General features: G+C 46.8%; 2 protein-coding genes across 2 annotated transcripts; one reads left to right on the plus strand and one right to left on the minus strand.

Annotated features, from left to right (window-relative positions):
* Positions 1 to 1,851: 1,851 nt before the first annotated feature.
* ETH_00013525 (uncharacterized protein) lies at positions 1,852 to 7,984 on the plus strand (the record flags this gene model as incomplete). The annotated part of the gene is made up of 14 exons (XM_013378695.1): positions 1,852 to 2,296; positions 2,418 to 2,468; positions 2,671 to 2,730; positions 3,263 to 3,343; positions 3,444 to 3,827; positions 4,347 to 4,391; positions 4,528 to 4,575; positions 4,867 to 5,031; positions 5,225 to 5,617; positions 5,764 to 5,802; positions 5,958 to 6,329; positions 6,558 to 6,587; positions 6,903 to 7,319; positions 7,578 to 7,984. The coding sequence occupies 14 exons, from the start codon at positions 1,852 to 1,854 to the stop codon at positions 7,982 to 7,984; spliced, it is 2,937 nt and encodes a 978-aa protein (XP_013234149.1).
* A 4,014-nt stretch (positions 7,985 to 11,998) lies between these two features.
* Positions 11,999 to 12,584, minus strand: ETH_00013530 (uncharacterized protein; the record flags this gene model as incomplete). The annotated part of the gene is made up of 1 exon (XM_013378696.1): positions 11,999 to 12,584. A coding segment is annotated over one exon (586 nt), but the record flags the coding sequence as incomplete, so codon positions are not given.
* Between the last annotated feature and the right edge of the window lie 91 nt (positions 12,585 to 12,675).

The following is a 12,675-nucleotide window of genomic DNA, read 5'->3' on the forward strand; positions in this document are numbered from 1 at the left end:
CCTAGTGATAGCGTGGAATCCTCAACGAAGCTCTCAATTCATTTAAGTGATGCTAGTAGTGACCTACTGATTTGCGTTAGCCCTTTCTCTGTGGTACTATTCAGAGCCTTACTGGCCATCTATGTTCACACCAGCAAATCATTTGTTATTTACGTCGTACCATCTTCCACTTGCAGCGTGCATACGTGTACTTTGAAATAATATCAAAGCATAGGCTTTATTATACGAAGGCGGAAAATGAGATAACGCAAAAATTTTAGGAAGTTAGAGTGTGCAAATAACTCTTTGCCGATGGTATGTGCTGTTTGGAATGATATACGTAAAATGCGTATTTGTGCATAAAAAGCAATCCTTGCAGTGCTTTTAGGAGTAAAGTTGTCATCGTAGGATACTCAGATGTTGTTTATTGTGGGAATTTTTCATTATTGTGCAATTTTTTTGTAGTGTGTGTTTCCTCCTGATGCTTCACTCATTTTTGTGTTGGCAACGCTTTGATTAGTACACGTTTGTCTTGCACATACACCAGGAGTTCACTATCAGTTTCCCGGCATCAAATGTAATTTGTTGAATAAAGATTTGCATATTCGGCTCATCTTGATTGTTTGTGCGTTTTTTTTTCATTCCCTTTCCCCTCTCCGTGGGTACCAGCTATTTCCTGTCCCTTACCACTCTCTACTGCTGCGGCAGTTCCTGGTGCAGACCAAAGACAATCGTCAGTGGCAGTAAAGCAAAGGCCTACTCATTGTTGACTACAAAAATTATCAATGAAGCCAAAGTAAAGCCGCGACTAGGCAAGTCAGACACTCGCGCACGTTAGCCTAGGCGGTGGACACTAGCAAATGCTGGGAACAGTTTATCCTGTGAGGAAAATCATAGAAGGCTTAGCTGCTGTTTGTGCCTTTTACGGGTCTCCAAGCTCCCTAACTTTGCAGGCTGTCCTGCATCACTGTTTCATGAGCTTGAGGCATTAAGACAGGAGCCTCGGTGACAGGTACACACAACAGGCGCCTGAAATGGGCAAATTTGAGGAATGTAAAAGACGGATAAAAGCATTTAAAGGCATAATACTTTTCTTGATTTGTAAATTGGGTATACTTGGTTTTATCACTCATTTAAATGCCCAGCACGTAGCTCACCGCCACTGGTCTGGGCCACACGCGAGTAGTGATCGGGCGAATGAGCCCAATGCACTAACTCATGAAAACGCTTTACACAGCAATAATCATTGATTTTTGAGTTTAATACCCAAAATTATGTGGAACTAGTTTTGAACTAACTCTGAATCTGCCTCATTTAGAGGAAAAGAGAAAGGCCTCAATCCCCGAGCTGACGGTGAGTACCAACAGAAGCGCCGCAGTGGGCCCATGCCGCTGCTGCTGGCGAGCTGAAGGAGTCTCTATGTCTCTTTCCAACTGAAATAAGTATCTAAGAGGCGGGAAATGTATTTAAATTCTTTTATGTGATTTGTCTTTGTGCGTTTGCCTATTCTTTCATGCGCACGTGTCGCCAAATCGCTGTGAGTGGCCCTTCGTGGACTCGACGCCACAACGGCCCTTGAGCCCCTTGTGACTCTCTCGCGTTGACCCGGTTTCGTCGTCGCTAAGACTCAACTTGTACATTAGGTAAAGATGAAGGCATTTATTTCACTTTGTTGCGCCTGGGCGCTTGCGGCCAACGGCAACGCCTTGAACGGTAAGGCTAGCTGTCTGACTTTTTGTTTCCATCACTACGCGCGTTTTTCCAGTCCCTTTCATAGTCCTCACTTTCATTTTTTTGTCTTTTTACAGCGCTTTGCAGTGAACACACACCCTATTTGGCCCCACATCATTGGCCTTCTTGACTCGTTTGGATATGCCACTGTCCTTAGGTACTGATCTGGGCGGGCTCCCTGCTGGCTCCTTCACCGAATTCAGAGAGGCAGACACAGTTGATTTGGCTGGCCTAAGCGCCACAGAGCCAGCAGGGGGGGCGGGTGCCGCAGGTGCAGCTGAAGCGCGGGGACCGGAAGCTCCTGAAGCAACAGTAGGAGCCCCAGGGTCAGCAGCACCACCTGCAGCACAAGGGGAGCCTACAGCTGGCGAGGGAGCTGAAGCTGCAATGGCCACGCAAAAGCCTCCAGAGGAAGCAGCACAGCCTGGCCTTGAAGCAGCTGCAGCCGGGACTGCCGAGCAGCAAAAGCTGCAGCAGCCACCTACTGAAGCACCAGCAGCTGAAATTCCTTCTGCAGAGCGAGAGACCGCACCGCTAGGCGCGGCTGCCGCAGCGGTGCCTTCGGCTGGACCGGAGGACTCACCTGGTAAAAAGATAATTGCAATACGTAAAGTGCATAGGAGAAATACACAAAATCAAGCTTGAAAAATATACAGAACAACAGTACTAGGGGCTTTTTGTGTCATTTGCCACTCCAAATGCCTCAGAGGACAAGCTGGCGAAGGCGCTGTTGGCCCTCGAAGTTAAGACAGCACCGAGTGAGCAAATAGTGATGATAATTATAAGGCCCTGGAAGTTGAATTTGCTGCTCGAAAGGAAAGTAACAGTTGGGGGCGTACACCAGACCACAATTCCATAGAAGCGCATCTGCTGGCTTTTGTTTCGAGGGATACATCCTACAGCTCCGTCATAAAAATTGTTTAAGATTTACCAAATGTGGTTCACCTTGTTTCAATTCAGCTCTTGAGTACTCTACGGCACTAGAACTGCAATCTGCAATCGATATGACTCTGCCCGAAAGTGAGCGAATTGGCTAGAATTTAAGGATTCATGGATCAGTTTATTCTGGAAGAAATCTGGTTTTCTTGTTTATCTCTAGAAAGATAAACAAAAAATTAATCACGAGCGCATTTTTTCATACGTCATGGTATAATATGTCTTGGCTTTTGTGTCCTATACAGAAATATCCGAGGACCTCCGCAGACGATTAAACACAAGAAGAGGTTAGTTGCATTACACCTAATATACAAGTACACACATATTTACGCACACATTCATATGTTTTTGAAAGCTTGTGTCCGTATGCTGGCCAATTTTGAGACATATATACATTTATATGCTTCTTGTGCACCTGTGCATGCGAGCCAGCAGTAGACAGTAATCGTGAAAATAGAGTATCAGCACAAAAGAAAAGTTTTTTGCTCAATTAGTACGGGGTCCACGCTTCTGCATGCGAGCATGCAGAAGCTTCTGCTCACAACCAAATTCGCTGACAAGCGACAGTAGAGTTTAGTGTTTACTTTCAAGTTTTTTGTTTTGCTTTTCTGTCCAGTTGAGTTTGGCGATCTGGAGACTGCTCTGTTTGCCATATTGGAGGCCTCAGATCGACTGGCTCTCCAAGAGCTATTACCTGGTGCGTTTGTTGAAAGGAAACAGAAGTAACGAGCGCGTGAGCCAAAGGGGAAGCGCAGTTCCTAAGAAGTAGGCAAAAAGAACAACGATTATACCCTCAGGCCTGCCGGAAACTTCTATATCCAAGTGGACCCTGAACGTTGTCTTGAAATACTACAACACTGTAAGAGGCCCCCAAGGGGCCTCTCTGGTCCCGCAAGAGGCCCTATCTCTGATTGTACCTTTCTGGGCGCCAAGAGTGCAAGAGACGGAGCAGTATGCATTGCTGGTTCAGCGAATGTTTGCTAAGCGGATCCAGCATCCTTCCTGGGATCGTTTCGCTGACAAAGAAAGCATGTTTGGTCAAGCGCATGAAGTGATTGTAAACACTTTAGGTTTTGTTTGTGGAGATGATGGAGTTCTAAATGTTCATATGCAGCATTGCAACATGTCACTCAACGGATCCGTTAAAGGGGAGATGAGAGCCCTACAACTGATCATCACAGGTGCGACATAGCCAACTGTCACCTCTGCAAAGTAGCGGCTCACTTATCTTTCTGAACCTGTAAATTAGGCAACCGAGCGGGTTGCATAGTGTGTAGCTGACCACATATTTCGACTGAAAACGAGGCTCTCTGTGTTGGTTGCACAGAGCACGCATGGTGCGAGAGGCATCTTTGCACTTTCTGTGAATTGCTCTGTTAATTGCTTAGGTCTAACACTGGACGAACCAAAAGCAAGACCACAAAGAGGAAACTGGCTGGACTATGCGGCTGGCAATTTTTACTCCGAAAGTGCGATATCTCTTGAAGAAGCAAATAAACACAAGGAAGATATAGATATAATAGTATACGTATATAGATAGAAAGAGAGCGATAGATATGCCAGCAGCTTCAGCCTTTACTACTACGCGTGTAGAGCCGCGAGCAAGTCTTTGTCACTTGTTGGGGCTTCTTTCTCGGCTTTGTTTCCAAATGGTTTGTCACTTGCATGCTGCTTGTCATACCTGTTTCGCTTTGTCGCAGGCATGGGTCTTGGCGTTTCTGCGCTACTGCCTGGAAAAATAGAATGTAAGTCAAACCTTTGCTTTCTATTACAAGGTGCTGTATGCTACTTTGTTGTTAATCCCTAGTGCCTGTTTTCTACCTTGCGCCAGCTCGGCTGTAAATGCGCCCTCGATTTAACTTTCTTTGATTTTGGTCTCAGCGATGAACGCGTGGTTGCAACAGCTCGGAGAGACAGGAAAACCGCCAGGTCCGATAGAAGCTGTGCTTTAGTTGATTTTTTCTCCTCTGTCCCCATGTTGTGACGACTTCGTGTCTAACTCTATCTTCCCCCTCCCAGATCCCTTCATTGCATTGGCTGCCGCTTCCCGTTGTGCCTGCCTCTCTATCTCCTTTTCCTTTGCGGATTTCTCAAATTCGCCACAATTTCTGAGCTCCTTCTTTGTATCGGTTTCCATTTCTCCCCTTTCCCCCTTTGTTCAAGCGTGTCATTCGATCCTCACTTCTCTCTCTCTGTTTCTGCTTCTTTTTGCGATATCAGAACCTCGCGTTGTCCTAGGGGAACCAGTCTTGTCTCTGTTTCAACGCTTGCGCCTGAGCTCCCCCCAGCATTTCCTTCTGTGCATGCGCTTGGCGGGCTGGCCAGAGGGCAAAACTACTTTAGACAACTCGGAGGAAGCCGCCTTGTTCCTTGAGACTGTACAATGTACGCTCAGCAAACGGCTAAACATTTTATTTCGTCTTCATTTATTAAGTCCAGGCGTGGCTGAAATAGACGAAACTCGTGGTTCAGTGTTGCCTCAATGCAATAAGCCGGAGATGCAGCCTGATTAAAGCCTACTGTACTTTGGTATATGTGGCAATTTTTTTCCCTACTCTTTTGTGTCTTGCGCCTACAGCTGCTCATATGATGCTCGACAAGGGTACCATGAACTGGGTCGTTAACGCAGCTGGGGGCGAAGCACCCGAGATTAGCGAGCGGATAATTAGTAATTTCCCGAACATACCTCAGGCTACAAGACAAATTATCATTACTACAACTTCAGAGGCACCAGGAGCGGCAGCAGCTGCAGCAAGAGTTAAGCCTACTGCGCCTGAGGAAGAGAAACCTAAAGAAGGCATATATGCTCCCATCAAACCTTCGGAAAGAGAAATCTACCACGAGATTCCAGCCCGCAAAGAAGCACCAGCCGTCATCGGCAGACCGGTGGCTACAGTTGCTCCAGACGAGGCGGAGATCGCCGGATCTATGCCCTGGGCTTTCTTCCAACAAGCCATCGCAAAAAGGCATGGTGCGTGCCTCAGTGCCATTTTTTTTCTTTCAGCGTTTGGCATGGTTTCAACTTTCGCCTTCGCTCTCGCTTTTGCGTTTAAACGAAAAGTAGACTCATTTGTATCTCATGTTTGCTCCTACTTCGTCATACTGTTTTTGTTTCAGGCCCTTATCGCAGACTGCCTTATTGGGTTGAAGTATCCCGTGAGTTTTAGATATGCGAACACGCGCTCCTACCTGCGCCGACCCTGTTTCGCAAATGCCAAATGCCGCTTTTTCTTTTGCACAATTTGCTTTTAATAAGACTAGAAAGATTAAGTGGAGTGTGCCTTTGTGTACTTCGCTTTCCTACCTTTCAGCTGATTGTCCCGTGAGGAGTTCATCTACCTTAGGAGGAAAGAGACTGGACTTGGCGAAAGCAACAGACGACCTCCTGTTGCGTTTGGCGACAATGGCTCCCATGCTTCTGAAAAAATCAGGAGGCCGCAACGCTCCCCGATTTGCCGCAGTCTGCGGTGCCATGGGGGCCCTCTTGGCTGGCTGGCAGCAGCTTCTCGAATCCTCGATGGTGGAGAACTCCACCGGGGTTCTGGCTCATGCAGCGCTCATTGAAAGAATTTCTAACCTCCACAAGTACTTTTTGTTCCCCTACAGCGATGTGGGAGAAGAGGCAAGGCAAGATGAAAAGGCTTACGAGCAGAAACGGAAAGTCATAAAAGCATTCGCCAAAAGTAAGGCCTTGGCTAATAAGCTAGGCAGCTAATAAAATTTTCGTTCAGCTGTCTATTTTGCGTCAGCCCAGTCACAAGGATTTACAGTGGTTCGCGCATGCAAGAACATGGAGGGTTTCGCAGAAAGGACAACAGAGCACATTAAATTGTAAAAGCAAATTAAGATCCATACAATAATTGTGGAGCTGTATTCGTTCATCTCCGCCTGTTGTGCTTTGTTTCCTGCAGGTGCTGATACGAAGTACTGTTCGTCTCTCAGTACGTTCTAGTACCATTTTTGGGCCTGCATGAAGCTGAATGCATGCTGTGCTCATCATTTAAAATTCAATTCACGTACTAAACTGCTGCTTGCTGTCTGTTTCGTGCTCGCAGTGCTGTTTCTCTGCTTTTATCCGCCACTTGTTTGCGCCAGTCTTCCTGGAGCACATACATTTTGTTGGGTGGTGCTGCTGGGCAGAGTGATGCCGCTATTCGGTGTACTTGGTGCTTGTATTCTGGTTTTTTATCAGCGCCTCACCCTGCCCGTCATTTACATTTTCCTGTCTTCTTTAATTTTCTTTTTGCTTCTTGCAGTTAGTGCTGCCGGCGCTATTGCTACACGGCCCTCTGAGGGTCCCAGCGGCATGCGGCTCAAAGCGCGTTCTATGTACGGCGGCCTGGCGAACAGCCTGGGCGTTTCTCTATCTCTTCCTCTCGTGATCCAAGAGGGGTTTAAGACTTATGTGCATTCTCAATTGGCCACAAAGAGCAAACGCAAACTGAAAAATGGCCAAAATAATGTGCTAGGCCTCTGCGCCGTGCTGCACGTTTCCGGCACTCTCCACAGCTGCGCCAAAGGCCAGACACACGAACTCGCCCACAATTTGTTCCTGTCCAACGTTGCGGGCCACACCCTGACGGAGCACCTTGTTGTTGCTGGGTCGAGCCTCATCAACAAACACCCAAAGCTTTTCATTCTCTGCAACAAAGATACTGGCGGCCCCATTTTCGGTGAGACAGACGCAAACAAGAGCTTGCTGCTGCGCCGTAGAGTTGCTGCTTCTTGTTTGCGTGCTTCTTTTCTGTGCTGCTGTGTGCGCCTTGCCTTTGAGTTTGCTCCTATCTGCACTAAGTAACTATGCCTCCTTTTTTGTCTCGCCTTGATTTATTGCCTTCTCTTTTCTCTTTTTTTACTTTTGTTTGATCTAGCCTTTTGTTCGTTCTCATTAGCTTTTGTGCCTTCGTGAGTTTCAACATGTGCCTCTTCAGAATCGGTAATGGAAGAGCTGCTGGTTGTTTTGTCCCCCGTGTGGGAAGAAGAGGACTTGTTTAAACAATATGTAGAGGCGAGCGCGACAGAGGTGGCTGCAGAAGCAGCACCAGCAGCAGAAGCAGCACCAGGAGCAACAGCAGAACCTGTGCCACCGACGCCCAGCCCCAGAAGCAGCATCAGCTCCAGCAGCAGCAGCAGAAGCTCCATCTCACCTGCTCCTCAACCTGAGCCTTTGTACGTGGAGGCCAACCCCAAGCTGTTTGAAACTGCAGAAGAAAAGAAAAGAAGACAAAGAAGATCTCAAGCCAGGGCCTCAAAGGCCAGTGTCCGTCAGGAACCTCCAGAAAAGCCGGCAGTGGAGGAGGAAGAAAGCGAATACATTTCCTTGATGAAGGAGCTCTAAGTGTTTGTACTTTTTCCGTTCAGTTTTATGATCAGAAGCACCTTTGCTTTCTGCAATTGTATTTATAAGGCGCCTCAGCTTGCATGCGAAAGCGTCGTTGGCTTGCCGGTCGTTAGCGCTATTTTGACTTTTATTTATTTTCTTTTCTTGTTTTTAGTGAAGCTTCACATATTTTACATGCGGGTTGAGCTACGTGCTATTTTATTCACTAGATCGACACCGCCGACCTATTTTTATCTGTCCGCGCCCAGCGGGCGAAGGAGGAGAGACTCACAAACGACCATCCTCTATTATTGTTTTGTTGACTCTCACTAATTTGTTCACTTGCAACCGAAGCCCTGTAGAACATACTGCAGCTTCTGTGAGAGACTGTGAAAGAAGGGATTGATCTACATTCAAGAATTCCTTTTTTCACGTTTCTCCTCTTCAGTCACATGCTTCACTGTAAAGCAGCTCTACCCGCAACAGGATAATATCCAAAAGTTAATATTTTGAGTCAAATTCAGGCTAGTTCGCTCTTTTCATTCTGGAAGACTTGAAAGAGGAAACAGGCTAAAAGTGGCTGCGAGACGCTGCCTGGCACGGCAGCGGCGAGACGACAAGCACCATTAAGCTGGTCCATTCCACATTCATTTGTTTCTTCTCATTATTCTATTTAATTTAATGAAATAAGAGCTTAAAATTCAACTGCTTTCGCCGGATTTCAGATCTAATTTGCCAGTGGAACTGCACGCGTTGGGAGGTGATGGAACGCCGTCCATTGCCTGCGCATGTCGGCAGCCATGCTGAGAGTTTGAGTGCGCCGTTAGCCGCGTCCTCTCGCCTAAAATTGAGTTTAACTTTTGTTTATATTCTTTTTTTTGGAAAAGTTGAAAGGAAAATATGAAACATGAGGGTTCGACGCAGGAGAAGCGCGAGCAACCGAGTGAGTGCCTAGACCGCAGACTCGCCGCGGTTGCGGGCTGTGTTTCGTTGCTGCGGAGTCTGCCTTTGAAGAGGAAGAAGATGAATTAATTGCATTTATTAAACTTCAATTAATTCTTTTCTTCCACTTTTTCTGGAAAAAGCGGAGCTGCACGCACGCCGCATGCGCGCCTCTCCGTCGTTCCCCCTTGCTTTGTCTGAACAACACTTGCGAGCGCCTTGACGATGCAATTGAATTCTTCCAATTAAAATTGCGCAAACAAAAACAACTTGCCGCGCGAGACTCCGAGAGAATAGCGGCGGCCCGTCTTCTCTCTGCATTCAACAAATTCGACGAAGTTCAATTCCTGTTGCCGAGCCTCAGCTTCTCTTCGCGCGGCCCAGACTCACTGCCCCCGAAGCCAAGTGCCCCTTCAGAATCAGACTTCCAAACCCTTAACCCTAAACCCTAAACCCTAAACGGAACAGACCCAGAGGGCACGGCCGCCCCCAGCCAAAATGGGCGTCGGCAGCCTCATGCAGTCTTGGGGCTTTGCCTCGCCTGCATGCGCCGTTGCCTTCGACAACTACACATTCACAGGGCCCTGCGTCAGGGAGGTAACCCTAAACCCTAAACCCTAAACCCTAGGCAGGCTCAGCTGCACTCTCCCGGTGCTTTTGCCTTCCCGTAAACCTCCGAGTGGTCCCTCGAATGGCGACTCAGCCTTTAAAAATCAGTGATTAGGGTTTTGAAAGGGTTTAGGGTTTGCAGAGTGCAGACAGCCACCGGCAGCTCGGAAGGCTTAAGCGGCTTTGGGGGGACCGAGGGTCTAGGGTTTAGGGTTTAGGGTTTAGGGTTTGGGGTGTGCGTACAGTCCATCGGCCTAATCGCTAATGTTCTCATTCTTACGGGGGCCCTCGTTGTCAGAGTCCCGCAGCTGTTGAAAGTTTGGTCGGCGAGAAGTATTACTGGCATATCTTATGCCACGGTGGTTTCTGAAGTGACCTCCAAACCCTAAACCCTAAACCCTAGCCCCTGCCTTTGTTGCGCTGCGGCAGCCTCTGCGTTTGAACACGCCTGCTGCGGGGCCAGGAGAGAGGGTTTAGGGTATCAGCAGTTGAAGCCTAGGGTTTAGGGTTTGGCTCGCCTTGTGTCTCAGGTTTTCGCTGCAGAACTAGTTGTGGGGTATAATCTTGTTCTTAAACACCCTTTTGCTACTTGGGGGGAGGCTCTTTTCATCGGTGAGGAGGGTTTAGGGTTTAGGGTTTAGGGTCTATCGAGTGTGCGAGCTCAGCTGCAGCAGCGACTTTGGGGTATCGCGAGTGCTTCTTCCCCTATTCGCAGCAGGCCGCGTGTCTTCCACTTGAGCCAGCTTCTTATTCTAGGGTTTAGGGTTTAGGGTTTAGGGTTTAGGGTTTAGTAGGGTGTCGCTTCTGGGGTCCGGCGCAGCGCTTGCGTGTTTGAATCTAGTCGCGTTGCTGATCTGTCGGCACACGCTGCCGAAATGCAGAAATTAATTGATAATTAATTAATTACTAAAAATTAATTAATTAATTAATTATTAATTGGTCTTTTTGCGCATTGTTTGTTCTTCTGGACAGGCATTCAGAACACACTGCTGCTGCACATGTACTGGACGTACACCCCAGGCAGCCGCCGCCGCCGCCGTTTCGGCCTTTTGGCGATTTCACTTTTAGGATTTCTTTTTTGGTCTCTCTATAATAACTATTTGCCGCCAACGCTCAGCAGAAGCGTCGTCAACTTCGCAGGGCTGGTCCCTGTGCCGCTCTGTGCGTTTTAATGCATGCATGCATTCTGCATGCATGCATTCTGCATGCATGCACATTGCATGCGTTCGTGCTGTATATTCTATATATTTGTATAGTAAGGCACATGTGTTTTAGTGCATAAACATGTGTGTAATATATATATGTATATCCATATTATATATATATATATATTCATTTTTACATTGAAAATACCCGTATGTGTGCTTGTGCAGTTACAGTTGTATTGGGTTTAGTTACTGTTATTTAGATTTGAGTTGACCAACATTTGCCGCTGATATGCATGCACTCGTGCACATTTGCATATAAGCAGCTACAAAATGTATATATACATTCGAAGATACATTCTGTGTCTATTTGCATGCGAGTACAGATTCTTGCAGCAGCAGCAGCAAATTTAGATTCTTGTAGTAGCAGCAGCAGTAGCTAGTTCGGGTTCTTGCATTAGCAGCAGCAGCAGCAAATCCAGGTTCTTGTAGCAGCAGCAGCAACAAATTCGGGTTCTTGCAGCAGCAGCAGCAGCAGAAAATTCAGGTTCTTGTAGCAGCAGCAGCAAATATAAATTCTACACATATATAATGTCTCACATGCAAAGATGCCAAATAAATGCGCATTTGCATGCGCCTTTTGCCAGGTGTATGGACACTTGAGGCACACCCACAGTGTATGTACACTCTCAAAGAACTTATCTATCGGCGCAGTTGTTTGCTAATAAATATCTGTGAATGCAAAAATATATATTTGCGTATATATTTATACATATATATATATTTATGTTGTTTGCTAATAAATATCTGTATATGTAGAAGTGCATATTTACATATATATTCATATATATGTTTATGTTGTTTGCTAAGTAATATCTGTATATGTATAGATATATATTTGCATGTATATTTATGTATACATTTATGAATGCGTGTGCGCATATAAGAAGAATGTACAAATATATATATGTTTATATTAAATATATATTAAACATGTATATAATATATATATATTATATATACACTATGTACATATAGTATATATGTTATAGATATATTATAAATATACATATTTATGCATGCATGTGATTGAATAGTTAGAAATGGTATGTGTGTAGTTGTAGATCCCAGTGGCTCTTATGCATCCGCTTGAATTGCAATTTTTGAAAATATTTGCAAAATATTTTCAACTTATATTTTTGTGTCTTCTAGCGCATGCATGCAAATATTTGCAACTTGTTTTATTTTTGTCTTCCAGCGCATGCATGCGCAGTGGGACTTAAAGTGTCTTAAGTTATTTTTCGGATTTCTTTTTCTTTTTTTGTCTGACTCTCATCTACCCTATGCGCGGCCGTCGCTCCCTGTGCTGCTGCTGCTGCTGCAGCCGCTGCTGCTGCAGCTGCTGCTGCTGCTGCTGCAGCTGCTGCTGCTCCTGCTCCTGCTGCAGCTGCTGCAGCAGCAGCAGCAGCAGCTGCAGCAGCAGCAGCAGCAGCTGCTGCTGCTGCTGCTGCTGCAGGGCTTCCTGGGCTGTGTGTGCTGCGCTGCAGTGATATTTTCGCGGCTTCCCCAGGCCTTTTTGAATTACAAAAATAAACACACAGGTCACCTTTCGCTGGTCTCTTCTTCTTTGGCCCTCGTGGGCTCCGCGGCCAGGCTGGGCACTGTGCTGCAGCAGCTCAAGGATTCCCGCGTTCTGGTCTGCTGCTGCTGCTGCTGCTTCGGCGCTTGCTGATGCTCGTGCTGCTGCTGGTGCTGCTTTTGCTGACGCCCGTGCTGCTGCTGCTGCTTTGATGGCGCTCGTGCTGCTGCTACTGCTGCTGCTGTTGCTGATGCCCGCGTTGCTGCTGCTGCTGCTGCTTATTTTTCTCTCGCTGCTCTTGTTGCTGTTGGCGGTGCTCGCATTGCTGCTACTGCTGCGGCGGCTGCAGTGTGCGACTCCTGCTGCACTGCAAGAGGGCCAGGCAGCTAGCTAGCTACCTAGCGAAGTAGCTAGCTAGCTAGCTAGCTAGCTAG

Source organism: Eimeria tenella, genomic scaffold (genome assembly GCF_000499545.2).
Source record: "Eimeria tenella Houghton genomic scaffold, Eth_scaff94, whole genome shotgun sequence".
NCBI classification, from domain to species: Eukaryota; Apicomplexa; class Conoidasida; order Eucoccidiorida; family Eimeriidae; genus Eimeria; species Eimeria tenella.